Source organism: Myiozetetes cayanensis, unplaced genomic scaffold (genome assembly GCF_022539395.1).
Source record: "Myiozetetes cayanensis isolate MyiCay16 unplaced genomic scaffold, myiCay2020 scf3, whole genome shotgun sequence".
NCBI classification, from domain to species: domain Eukaryota; kingdom Metazoa; phylum Chordata; class Aves; order Passeriformes; family Tyrannidae; genus Myiozetetes; species Myiozetetes cayanensis.
This window is the reverse complement of record NW_026087521.1, coordinates 18,200,843-18,214,476: the sequence shown is the minus strand read 5'-3', so window position 1 is coordinate 18,214,476 and position 13,634 is coordinate 18,200,843. Positions and strand designations below refer to the sequence as shown.

The following is a 13,634-nucleotide window of genomic DNA, read 5'->3' as shown; positions in this document are numbered from 1 at the left end:
TGGGAGAAGAGGTACATAAAACCACAGAATTCTAAAAACATACAGTTTCAGCATCTCTTAGTAAAGGTCAAACTTGTTACCCAAGGTGCAGGATCTTGTAGTATGTAAACATCTGTTGGGATGCAAATATTTGCAATATCACAATGTGCAATTCTAAATATTTTGAATTTTTTACATTGAAGTATTGCAAAATATGTTTAGAATGTGTATCACTTAACTAATATTACTTTGGCTGCAATAAGACAATTTTACCCATTTGTGTTTTAAATATTTGTTCAAAGGTTCCGGACTATTTGGATCATATTAAACATCCTATGGATTTCTCTACTATGCGAAAACGGTTAGATGCTCAAGGCTATAAAAACCTCAGTGAGTTTGAAGAAGACTTCAATCTTATCATAGATAACTGTATGAAATACAATGCAAAAGACACAATATTTTATAGAGCTGCGGTGCGGTTAAGAGATCAAGGAGGTGTAGTTCTCAGGCAAGCTAGGCGAGATGCTGAAGGAATTGGTTACAATAATGAAACTGGAATGCACTTACCTGAACGACCTAAACTTGAGACACCCCAGCCTTTCTCTTGGGAAGATGGTAAGATGTTTACTGATTATTTTTAAAAGTTGCATTTTTTTCATTACATATGGCATGTACATTCCATACACATTTAGGTTTGTTGCTGTTTACTGACTAGATTCCCTACTTTCCTATTAAAAGTAGTTCTTGAAAGATTCTAGTGTTTCTACTCTACTAGATTTCTCCTTAGAAATCAGTGTTACCCAGATTCTGATCTTGGCAATGTCAGAACCTAATTTAACAACTTACATGGAAAAGATTTTTAAGCTGAGTGCTCTCTTTCACATGATTGTATATGCTTTAAAGTCATGGAAAGTGCTTATAAACTTCAGCACGTTCTTAAATAACCTACTCATTTAAAAAACAAAGCACGTTTGTAATAGTAGGATTTAAAATTTATTCTTTAGACATACACATCAGTTTTCTGAGGTTTTGGCAGTGAAGGAGAATATTTAACACATTTCTTTTATAACTGTAATTTTGTCCTTCTCTTTTACAAGAAGGAACTTGCCTATTAGGGTGTAAGGATTAATTATGTCTTCATTCTGACCTTTATGTCTTTGCTCTGTTACTTAGATTTTTTGAGCAAAATGTTGATTAAGAAGAATAGTAAATATATAGTAGGAATTAATTTCAGCATTTCTGGCTGTAATCTAAGTAGCTTTTTGACAATATCTTTTTATTTCGGCATGTGAATTTTACTTTTTTTTTCTCCTGTTGGTATTATTGCTCTGGGAAATATTCTGGGAAATGCTAATACATTTGCAATTGTGCGTGTTTTGACTTCAGTGGATAGGTTACTGAATCCTGCAAACAGAGTGCATATGTCCTTGGAAGAACAGCTGAGAGAGTTGCTAGAAAAACTTGATCTGACCTGTGCAATGAAATCCAGTGGGTCAAGGAGCAAAAGAGCAAAGCTGTTAAAGAAAGAAATCAGCGTTATTCGCAACAAATTAAGTCAGCAACACAACCAAGCTCCTCAAATAGAATCAGGTATTGGAAGTTTTGAAGAAGAAAGTGCAACATTAGAACAAGACGGAGAAGAAGAAGGTAAGATTGTAAACCAGGTTTAAATGAGTGCTGTTCTGAGCCTCTTCAGTCAGGTGCTTAAATATTGTGAATTAAAGAGTTTAATAAATGAATATTAATTTTAAATTTAAAATACTTATTTTAAATTAAAAATATGCATTTAAAATATGCAAATGTCCACTTAATCCCAACAAATATTATAAGAAAAGAATGATCTTCTTAAAAAAAATCCCTCTGTTATTTTTCACTACAGCAAGGTTTTTAAAAGTGTAGGTGTTAAGAAATGAAAGTGCAAACAATCTCACACGAAAAACAATTGGAAATATCTGAAGAAAAATATCTTTGTACTTTTGGAAATACACTTGAATGTCAAAATACGTATTGGGGAACATGTGAGCCCGGGTCAATAGTAATGAAAACTCTAACTGTTGTACTGTCTTTCTACTCCAGACTGGGGAGGAGGGTGGGTAGGTTTGGGGTTGGCTTATTTATTTATTTATTTATCTAAAGCTAAATATTGATAAGACTTAATACTCTTCATGTTGTAGAATCAAGTCAGTCATATCTACCCAGCTCTTCCCCTTTTGGTTCTCTTCCTCCTCAAAACATTTGTCTCAGAACTGTATCTACTCTTGGCTGATTGCCATTGATTTCAATGATAGCAATGTGCTAGAAACTTCATATTTCAATTGAATATCATAATTCACATTTTTGGCTTTAAAATTAATTTCTTAGGTCTTTATTGTTAATTTTTAAATGATGCAAGAAAATCTGTCTCTCAAAAAAAAAGTTCTATTGAGTTTGTTTCATGGTCACCTCTGAAAAATGAAACTTCTTCTTTAGGACAGTTAGAGATGTATTTCATTTTGAATAAGTGCAATGAATAGGAGGAGGAAAGAGCTCGAGGGAAAGTGGAAGTATGGTAATAAATAAAACAGTCTGTATCTGTTGCAACTTGATGCTATCAAAAAATTTTAGAAGATGAAGTCAATAAAATGACTGTCCTTACCTGCCATTCAAACAGCAATGTAGTGTTTAATTCTTAGTGTAGCTAAGAGAACATTTTTGAAGCATAATTTCCTTGAGATTTGAATAAGGATAGAAAAAGCTTCTGTGAATTGGCATATTATCTTGTTCTGAGGTGTTAAGTATTCTCAGAATGTTTAATGATCTCTCTTCTTTTTTTTTTAATTTTGTGGGTTTTTTAGTCAAGTGATGATAGTACAATACAGTTCTTTAGGAATGTACTTTTGGCAGCTAATGAATACACTAACTCGTTTTACTTGTAGCTTAACATTTTTATGTCACAGCCTTTCACTCCAACTGTTTACCAAAAATTAGTCCAAAGTGAACAGTAACAGTTTTCTTGTATTTACAGTATGCTTTTTAAACAAAACATAATGAAAAGCATGATGTAGGGTTGATTGGCATTGTTTTTATAGTTCTGATCTAGTGAAGAATAATATGAATTAGTTCAAATTTCAGTTCTCACATAGAAGTTACTTAGAGGAGTAAAGAAAACAAATTGCCAAAAAAAGATGAGGAATGCAGAAGAATAGTGTACCCAGGATCTGTACAGGAGCTGACTTTGGAAGCGCTGTGAATTACCCCCTTGCAATTCTGTTTTCAGTCTCCAATCATGTGAAAAATGATGGTACCAGAATAATCACATGAAATTTAGGTTTTATTGGCTGAAGCATTCTCAGGTGGTTTTATGTTCTTAAATCTTTTCGTGAATATTTTCTAGTTAATTTTAAGAAAATCAGAATTTGTTCACAAAGAACAGTCATCTTGGACATTCTAAGCTACAGGCTTTTTTAATTGGTGATACTTTAAATGTGGAGCCCCTGGTGGTCTAGTGGTAAAGGCGCGGCGCTATCACCGCCGAGGCCCGGGTTCGATTCCCGGTCAGGGCCACTCCCGGGCAGGTGGGGCTCGTTAGCCCTTAAAGGCAACCCACCTACGTCCTAAGGACCTCGCTGCCACCGTCCAAGCTCGCTTGGCTTCGGCAGATGAACCTTAGGATTAAAGGGTGGGCTCAGTTCCGCGCACACTGTGTCTCACCTAAAAAATCCAATGCGCAGGCTGGAAGGTGTAAAGACCTTCCCCGGATCTTCACTCGTGAAGACTGGCCATTATATTACTTTAAATGTGCTTATCTGACTGTCCATTTTATTCTACTGTCTTCCTGAAATACTAGTTACCAATTCTAATACTTGTGTACCATCAAATTACATGAGCACAGTCATGCTGCATTTTAAAAATACATATTTTTAGTATTAGCTATGCTACTGTTGATTAAACCTTAAACAACAGGGCTGAGATTTTCCTGCACTTAGACTTCATTGATTTCCAAGTAAGCGTAGCTGGGCCGAAACTGAAACAATATAGACATATTCCCTGCAAATAGAGGACTTGAATACTGGGGGGTTTTATACTTTTCAGGTGGTAGAAAAATTAATTAAGTATTTTATGTGATAGCATAAATAGTATGTTGGTCTCATACATTACTCTAGAATCTAAAGTATTTCCTTTCATATATTTCAAAAGACTCTTTTGGAAGCTAGAAAGGTTTTAACATCTTTTTGAGTTGATAATTATGGGTTAGGACATCATTCTATTTGTATTCAGGCATGCTGCAATAGTAGAATGTTTATTTTCTTTCCCATTACTTGGGATGAAAAATTGAAATTACTTTTATTCACTCACACTTATATCTCCATTGTCTTCTCCTAGCACGGATTTAGTGGAACTGACTGGGACACAATCATGTTAAAATAAACGGTGACGGGGGGGAGTGCTGGAGAAAAAATAGTAGAGGGTGGCTTTTCTGATTTCACCTATCAAATCTGCATTGTCAAGTGTGTATTTGTCAACTAGTGGCTAATCAAGCTGTAAGATTTCGGGGGTCTTTTTTTTTCCCCTCCTCCATTATTTCTTTTTCTTTTAGGTAGATAAAACTTCTAACCATGCCTGTAAAGCAAGCTTTACAAATCTTGCCTTCCAGTAGATTTTTCAACACATTTTAGCTCACTGTACTACATCAGGTTAAAAATACTTTTTTTTTTTTCACTGTTTATGTGGTAAAATTTCTCTTAGGCAAGTAAGGTGAATATTGATAAGGTGAAATAGATAAAATTATCAATAATTTTACTTGAATGGCAGTATAATTGCACTTAACAGATACTCATCCTCCACCCCAACTTTCTAATAAAAACATAGATTGTGTAGTTTTTAGTTAATGAAACTAACACAACTGCATGAGAAGTAAGAAGTATTTATCCAGGTATAAATTGTTAACACCAACTATAAACACCTACTTTTCTACCCCTGTTACGTTCCCAATATAAAAGTAGGAACTACTAACTAGGAGAGATTGTTGCTAGACCAGTTTTGTTTTTAAAATGTTATGCTTTGTTTCCAGACAACAATTTATTTGGTGGGCTGCACATTTATAGTGAGTTTTATAATAGACTTTATAACTACAAGTTTTCAAAAATCACACTCTATTTATAATTTTTTCAGGAGATAAATCTCCCCCTAAACTTGAACCATCAGATGCATTACCTCTTCCTTCAAACTTGGAGACTAATTCAGAACCACCAACCCTCAAACCAGTAGAACTCAATCCAGAGCAGAGTAAGCTTTACAAAAGAGTAAAATTTGATAATGAATTATATAGCACTTCCATTCAGAAAGAAATAAATGGACACACTCCAGAACACTTACTTGACAGTAATCTCAATGAGTCGACTGTTTCTGCTGTAGCTGAGTCATCAACTGATGTAAACAGACGTACATCCATTCTCTTCTGCAAATCGAAAAGTATAAGCCCCCAAAAGTCTGCAAAGAACACTGAAACCCAGCCAACTTCTCCACAGCTAGGGACCAAAACCTTTTTGTCTGTAGTCCTTCCAAGGTTGGAGACACTTCTGCACCCAAGGAAAAGATCAAGGAGTGCATGTGGAGATTCTGAGGTTGATGATGAGTCCCCTGTAAAGCGCTTGGATACAGGTAAATGTTTACAAAACTTATTTGAATGGATGCATCTGGAAAGTTAACATACCTGTTATTTTCTTTACATACATGTGATTGTTAATCTTCATATTTTAGCACTTAGAACAGGTTTTCCTCATAGTTGAGTTCAGAAAATTACAGATTCATTTTTGTGTTAGCCCTATACAATTAGACTTTACTGAACCAAGTTTTGGTTCTTTGGTTTCATGATGCAGTTTTCAAGATTACACGTATAGGTGGGTGAATTTTTTATTTCCTTTTATGGAAACCAGGAGGAAAGATGAATCAACTGGTTTTCTGCAAATTCCCTATTAAATTACATGGAATTCACACATGGTACCAAAACTAGAACTCTTATAAGCAGGGCCTTGATTTTAAAATACATGTTCTGTGTGTGACTTCATTTCACTGTATTGTTACTCTAAGCATATCTTCACATTATGATTCTGATGACTGTGTATGATGTGCTTTGTATTTCCATGTGTTTTAGGGAAGTGTTAAAATTTCAAGGTATAATGACACTTCTTGTGACTTTTTCTTTAGTCTGTACACTTAAAATAAAGTTGAAGAAGAGTAAGATTATGCTCTTATTGGGACTTTTCTAAAGAACATTTTAAAGAGAACATTATCTTGATACATGAGGTATAGAACAACTCAAGACATTAATTACACCCTTTCTTAGCAAAATGTAGTTCTACTTATTTGAGAAGTTTGTACAAAAGCTTTGAGAAAGAAAAGCAACATAAGGAAGTTACTGAAGCATATCTCCTTAATGTCATCCGTGGCCATTGCTATGACTTTTATATTACCTTTGAAATAAATACTCTGTTTCATTGTCCTGTTTGTAACCCATATGCATGTATTAAAACAGCATGTGGGTTTTTTGTGTCTTTGATTGAAAGAGATAGGAATTTAATTTAAACATTAATTGTGAAGATGTGCTCCAAAAGCTGGGGAGTGAGTGAGTGAGTGTGTGTGTGTGTTTAAAAAGGGGGGTTAGGTTGGTTTTTAGGTAATTTCTTTTCTTCTTTGTTTTGTTTGACCTGTGGGATTTTTTAGGATGTGGGGTGGTGCTTGTTGGTTGTTTTTTTGAATGATCAAGTGAGCATGAGAAAATATTAAGATCTGGTGGAGAGAAGTGTCTTTCATTTATATTTTTGGGGGTTTGGTTTTTTTGCCTCTTTGGAAAGCTCCAGCTTCCATTCTTTTTCATACCATCTTGGAAAGAGTATGGAGATTTGATCTGGTACTTTAGTTCTGAAGTAGGAACAAAGTGAAGGTAGTGTGATATTAAGAAAGATTAACTTATTCTGTAATATAAAAAGCTTTGGTTTCCAAATATTCTAATTTACCAGTCTGTAATCTGGATAATTTCATTATGTACCTGTATACAGATTTCATTTTATCACACACACAGTGAATCATTTTGTGCTAGATCACATTATTTTTAATTTCTTGAAATTTTCATGTTAAACACTGTGAATTGTTTCTTTGAAGAAAAAAAATGTTTGTAGTTTTTTTTTTCATTTTATAAGAAAAACATGAAAACCAAAATCAGATTTCTGAATACATTTTATTCCTTTTCTCTCTCTGGATTTAGATATATATGGGTCAAATATAGTTTTGATTATCTTCAAAACAAACAACACAGTTACAGGAATAAAATACAAATATTAAAAGGTTTTTTTATTCTTATTTTTTTATTCTTATTTTAAAACAAAAATGTATAGTCTCTTCCTGAATCTAGTGAAGATACATACGGGATTAAATTTATGTGGAACTAATACTCAGGGTATTTATAGTTAAGATTTTTACTTGTTCATGAAGAGACTATGTGTATCAATTGAAATGGTTTAGCCAATTAATATTCACCTGAAAATGTTCTAGTTATTCTTTAGTAGTATCCTGGTTTTTAAGCATATACAGGTCATACAGATGTGTCAACTTTTTTGATCATATTCCTGTGATTCGTTTTCCTGTTTGCATCCAAACATTTTGCTTTCACACTGGAGATTTTATTCCTTGTGTTATTTTCAAATTTGTGTCTCCACAATAATTTAAGCAATTTGCAGTTGGCAACTACTTTGAGTTACAATTCAGCAGGAAACCAGCACAAACCTCAAATGCTTTCCAATATTTAAATCCAGTTTTGTTGGTTTGTGTATGCAGCTGTTGTTGATTCATGCAGATCTCTGTGTTTTGATAAAAATACATTAGATGATGTATACAGTAATATATTTTTTCTATTTGATTATTTTTACAAAATTTAATGTAATGGTGCAGCTAAAAATGTTTTCATTCACTAAAATCCAGCAGTTGTGAGCTTTTTCCTCCAAAGCCATCCAACCGTAGAAAGAAGCATGCTCTAGCCTCGTGTGCATTCTTGTGAGTTAACAACTTCATGAGCAATTCCTGTAGTGGAAAATCAATTATTATTGCACAGTTTTCTTTGACTGGTATGAATGTTAAATATCTTCAATTCTACTGGATATAGAAAAAGTTTTAAAAAAAGACTTTACTTAATATGTAAAGCATTGAAATTTTTAAGTGGTGGAGAGCTGTGCTGTCACATCTTTTTTTCTCTTTCTTACCCGTTCATAACCAATGTGGGGTTTTTTGGTGTTACTTAAGTTACTTGGTGTTACTTGTATTTTCTGTCCCTCACTGTACTCAGTCTCCTCCGTGTTTCTCCCTTACATGTCACTCCTGTATTCTTCTATGAAGAGGTTCAAAGGAAGACTCTAAAGCTTATTTAGTTTAGTAAAATCTCACCTACTTTGTTGTTTCATTAGACTGCTTTTATTATGCTTTCTTGAATTACATTTGGGGTTGTTGTTTTTACCAGTTAGTTTTGAGAAAGACACAAACAGGGTCCACTGACACTACTTTGTTGTGTCCCATATGTTGTTGGCTTTCATACACAAAAAAATTATTGAAATGCTAACTTTTTTGAGAAATAGTGAACTATTAAACAATATGACTTAACCTTCAAAGGGGACTTAAAGCAGTTCACTTTAATACTCTGACCTCCTTTTATGTATGAACTTCTAAAATATATGAAGCAATAGTGTAACGTAATTTAAATTTCCTAGTGCTCTACTGGCGCATTATCACAGACAGAGCACATCTGTCTTGGTAGTTATCATGTGGATACTGACAGCTACGTAGTGAAGAGATGTGCTTAAAAATTTCCCATACATACTTGATGTATCTTGGGTTTGCTTCACATAGTATCTAGCAATTTCAAAAAGAAGATAGGTTATTTTTACTTAGGAAACTTTGGTCAGATCAGAGATTGATGTGTGATTTTTGAAGGTCGGGTATGTCAAGTTCAGTGACCTTTTCAAAATACTCATTGTATTCTTACCTTGCTTTTTTATTACAAAGATTAATCCTTTTTGTCAGGAAAATAGTTGGTGCAATTATTTCATCTGAGAAAAAATTACACTGATTAATGGATAGAAGGTAGATTTTACTGACCATTAAAGCTTGTGCTTCTGTCAGTTGTGTATAAGGTAGCAAATGGAACATTTTTATTTTAAAAATACCTGTTAAACATTGCAAAGAGCTAGAGTAAGTTCATGTGAAATGTATGTGTTTTGCTGTGGTCAGTCACCTTTAAGCTTTCATAGTAGCTTTAGGTTAGTAACTCACAGTTACTGAGTTGATATTCTCTATTTTAATTGAAAACCAAGTATTTAAAATATACTGTGCTAAAACAATCATTTTAACTTACCGTAGATTTAGGACTTCAAATAGTGGTTATTATACTGCAGTACATGGGGTTTTTGTTATTTCTTGGCCAAATAGCAGTAATGGAAAATTTCAGTGAAACATATAATTTACTTAGTATTCTTGCTTCCAGCTACGCAGGTTTTCTCAAGGTACTGAAATAGTTGTAAACAAATATTTATAATATGGATCTCTGAATTAGAATACTTCACACAGGAAAAAGCACAGGTTTTAATACATTTTTATCATTTCTTAATACATACTTTGCAGTTATCAGTGTACAACAAACATAATTATGCCTTATTAAATCTATTAGTAGATATTGGGCTGACTTTGTTTCTGTTGAACTGCTACCAAATGGTGACCCATAAGAATGATCTGCAAGTAACCTGTATATGAATTCCATTCACATTTGGTAGAATTTAATGTTTTAGTGATGTTTAATTCTTCAATACTTGTTATTTAATAAAGCTTTTGCTCTCTGAAACACAGGGTAATTTGACTAAAAGTCAGGCTTTGTTTGTGCAGCATTGAGTTACCAGTCTCTAAATGGAGAAAATGAAAGTAAACGTGCATATCTAAGAAACTTATGCCCTCTGAATGAATGATAAACTCAGCTAGAGGTTCCTTAGTGAAGAGAAACCCAAATTGGCATAATTGCTCTTCTGGTTAACATAGACAGGAATGACAGTGTCTGTGTGTGTGTGTGTGTATGTATTTATATATATATTTACGAGTAAAGTGCAGTAATTTGACTATATCTATTGACAGAGCCACAGTCCTGATACTTTGAATTGAAACTACTTGTTTTCTTTAGATGCATAGAGACTATTTCATGTGAAGTCTGATTTGAAATTTAGTTATATGAGCACTTAGCAATCTCCAAGAAATTCAGCTGCCTACCTTCAGGAAACTGGAAAGCATAAAACATTTTCAGGTGTATATGCAAGCAAACAGAATATTGGAAATTATGAAGGCCTAAAAGGAACTATCCCCTGGCTTGTTAAATTTGTGAGTGTAGAGACGTGGGGACTATGACAGCCTGACTGCTGAGTTGTTGAGATAAGTTTGTTTGGTTGGGTTTTTAATGAGTTGATAGGCCACTGAGAAACCTATGACCATTTGCTAAGAAAATAAATCAAATTAAGGAGAGAAACTGGAAAAAAAAAAAAAAGATCCCTACTGAATTACTTAATTTTGGTTTTGGCACGCTCAAAATTTAGGCAGGAGTTTTGGCAACTCTACTAAAATTTTTGCCAATTTAGTTTCTGGGAATGTTTTGAAATATAGGAGAAGTTTTTTGTAATACATGAAGAATAAAATAAGTTAATAAGGCAGAAAGAGGGGAAAGGAAACTATTTTATACCAATCAGCACTTGCAATGACATTTAAGAAGTTGGGTTTATTTCATCTGAAGAATCACAGTATTAACTTCCTTATCTTTAAAAATCCCTGCATTATTTCCTCATTTATATTATTAAGGTAGAGGGAATTTTTAGCAACATAGTTAAGAATGGTGGGGTTGATGAACACCTGGATAAATGGAGAGTTTGTGCTTTTTTCTAGGCTTGCGAAGTGTGTGCATACATAATGTATATTATACATTAGTAGTTTGGATTTTTTTGTGGGTCTTCAATGTGTTAATTTCTTTGAAAGTACTGTCTTTTGGGTTATTTTGTAAGATATTAATTATTAGTACCCAACTTACAATTGCTGTGTTTTCTAAGATGAAATAACCGAATCTTCTCTAATAATAAAGAAATATGTTAGGATGCAGTTCTGTTTTCTTGATGCTGTGGAGCCTTTTACTGTATTCTGGTATTACATTTTTCTTTTAATATTTAACTCATTTCTTGGCCCACATTTGGCTTTCTAAAAAATTAAATGTCATAATCCCCTATGTGCTTCATCTGTGACTTTTAAGACTATTTTTTCTCTGTGGTGCAGATGGTAAACAGAACTGTGGGATTTATTGAAGATATTAAAAAAAAACAGTGAATTTTGAGATCCACCCTATGCTTTTTATATATGTGTTCTAATTTATTTAAGACACTTGCCATGGTGTTGAGACTGAGTATAGATGACCTGCCTTCAAATTCACAGGCTTAGATATCATGGAGTCCCCTGTAACAAGCACATAAGGTGCCAGTTGATCCAGTCAACTGACCTGTTTGGAACATCATGAGATCATAGAATAGTTTGGCTTGGAAGGGCTCTCTAACACTTTTTTAGCCCAACCTCCACATATTCACCTTACAGGTCTGAGTTAAGGGATGGATGATAGTAAAAGTAATCCAGTGACTCCAACAATAACTTCATGTACTGAACCTGTCAGTCAAAAGTATCAGTCACTTAATGAGTGGAGAGAGTGGGACAGTTCCACAGTATGCTTGACTGCAAATTAATGCCTCTCAGAGAAGGTTTGTGCATGGATTTGTAGTTTGTGGGGTTTTTCCTTTCCCCATTTTTCCACTCAGTGAGAATAGATTATGTAGTTGCATGCACAGAGAGATGTCTTCCATAAAGAGTCATTATGGTAGGATGTGCTCTTTCACTGTCTCATACATGCAGTCCAATATTTTGGGATATTTTTAATTGATAGCTCTCTTTATGTTTCCAGTGTATTACCCAGACTTAGTTTCTTTGATGTGTATAGTCAAAGTCAATTCACACATTAAGAAGATATCTCATACAGAGAAACATGTATTACTCAAGAATAATAGTACTTGAAGTGAAGTTGTTTCAAGTGTTCCTTGGCCACGCCATCACTTTGACAGGCTATGCTTTCCTAACATGGTAATGCTCCCCCTCTTTCATTTTCCCCTCTCTTTTCCTTCCTTTTTTTTTTTTTTTCCATTTTCTTCCTGGAGTTTTCTTTTTTCCCTTCCCTCCAAAGCTGTAATAATACTGTTGTCACTCAGAAATTACATCCCAACAGCATGTAATTGGAAAAAAATTAAGACAAAGGCAGATGCTGAGAACTAAACTTCTGCTGATAAGCATGGCTAAGTACTCCTAAGTTCTGTAAAAAAATTCTTTGTAGAAGATAAAAGTATTTTTGGTCTGAGGGGAAAAAAAAGCAACTATAAATTCATCTGATTAGAAACAAAGATATGAACATGCAAGTCAGCCGTATTTTAACTGTTTTGTTCAGTGTTGCCTAAAAATAGCAAAGCTGGGATGGTATTTAATAGCTCTTGATTATCTTCACTTGATGGTGTTTCAAGCACTGTCAGGTTGACTGAATGAGCAGTGAAACATCTCATTTGGTCTTTGCAGCTCCTTTCATGGAAGCCACAAAGACAAGAATCTTAGGATTGCAAGCACTGTTAATTTTTCCTAGGATGGCATAATTTTTTTGTATGATGTCTGCGGTCTCTGAAAGGATTCAGATCATGAACTTCCTCAAGTACACTGCAAGCTATCATGGAATGAGGCTGTAAGCACTGGATGTTTTATACTGAATCACGTGAAGTTTTAGTCTCCCTTTGCGAAATACCTCTCAATGTACAAAAAGCCTGGGAAATTAGGACCAGGAATGCAGCTGTGTAACTTAAAGCAGTCATTCAAAGGCTTGCAGTTTGCTGTGGTGTCCTGTATGTCGTATCAGGAGTGGCAGATCTCTGGTAAACATTTCTGCCTTGGTGGTTTTTTTAGGTAGCAACTTCAGTTTAATTTTCTGTACCCTGTCCTAGAATAAGGCACAAATTAAGAACTGGTTTTTCTAAATAGCTGTAAAAGGCAAATAAATGGTAAATTATTGGTTTTATTTTTAATTAGAGGTAGGATGGCTGGACCTGCTTACATATGAGAGCTCTGAAGTTCTCTGTTTCCTTTTCTTTGGATACAATACCCAAAAGTCATATTCTCACAGGGAAACCCTGACTTTCAAAGGAAAAAAAGAAATGTTTTGGTAAAAACTCTATGTAAAATCTGTATATATAGTTATTTGTAAAAGTTAGTTTCACTTAGGAATAGCTCCATTTAGGAAATGGAACAATTTCCTTTTGTAGGTCCTGCTGGGCTGCTCTGAAAGACTGCTAGGCACTAGGTTTTTTCATGCATTATGTTGATAAATAATTGTGATGTTTTTTCATTCCGTAAGTTGAGAATTAAAATAATCTTAATTGATTTAAGTCTTCAAGAAATCTCTTAAATTTTCTTTCTTTTATATCAAGATTTTGTAGAGAGGAAGTAGAAATCTTCAAATTGAAAATATGTAAGAAAGCTTGTTTTTTTTCTAAAGGATCTTTACTGTTTAGGCACATGCATAAATTAGT

At 33.9% G+C, this 13,634-nt stretch overlaps 1 protein-coding gene across 6 annotated transcripts in view; it reads left to right on the top strand.

Annotated features, from left to right (window-relative positions):
* BRD1 (bromodomain containing 1) overlaps window positions 1–13,634 on the top strand; it is a 65,160-nt gene that overhangs the window by 36,069 nt on the left and 15,457 nt on the right. For 4 of the 6 annotated variants that reach the window (XM_050324215.1, XM_050324214.1, XM_050324216.1 and 1 more), the window contains 3 exons: window positions 282–594; window positions 1,366–1,626; window positions 5,131–5,619. In XM_050324215.1, the coding sequence (XP_050180172.1) occupies window positions 282–594; window positions 1,366–1,626; window positions 5,131–5,619 (1,063 nt within the window). The remainder of the gene's footprint in view (window positions 1–281; window positions 595–1,365; window positions 1,627–5,130; window positions 5,620–13,634) is intronic. The other 2 variants (XM_050324217.1, XM_050324218.1) reach the window with 2 other exon arrangements.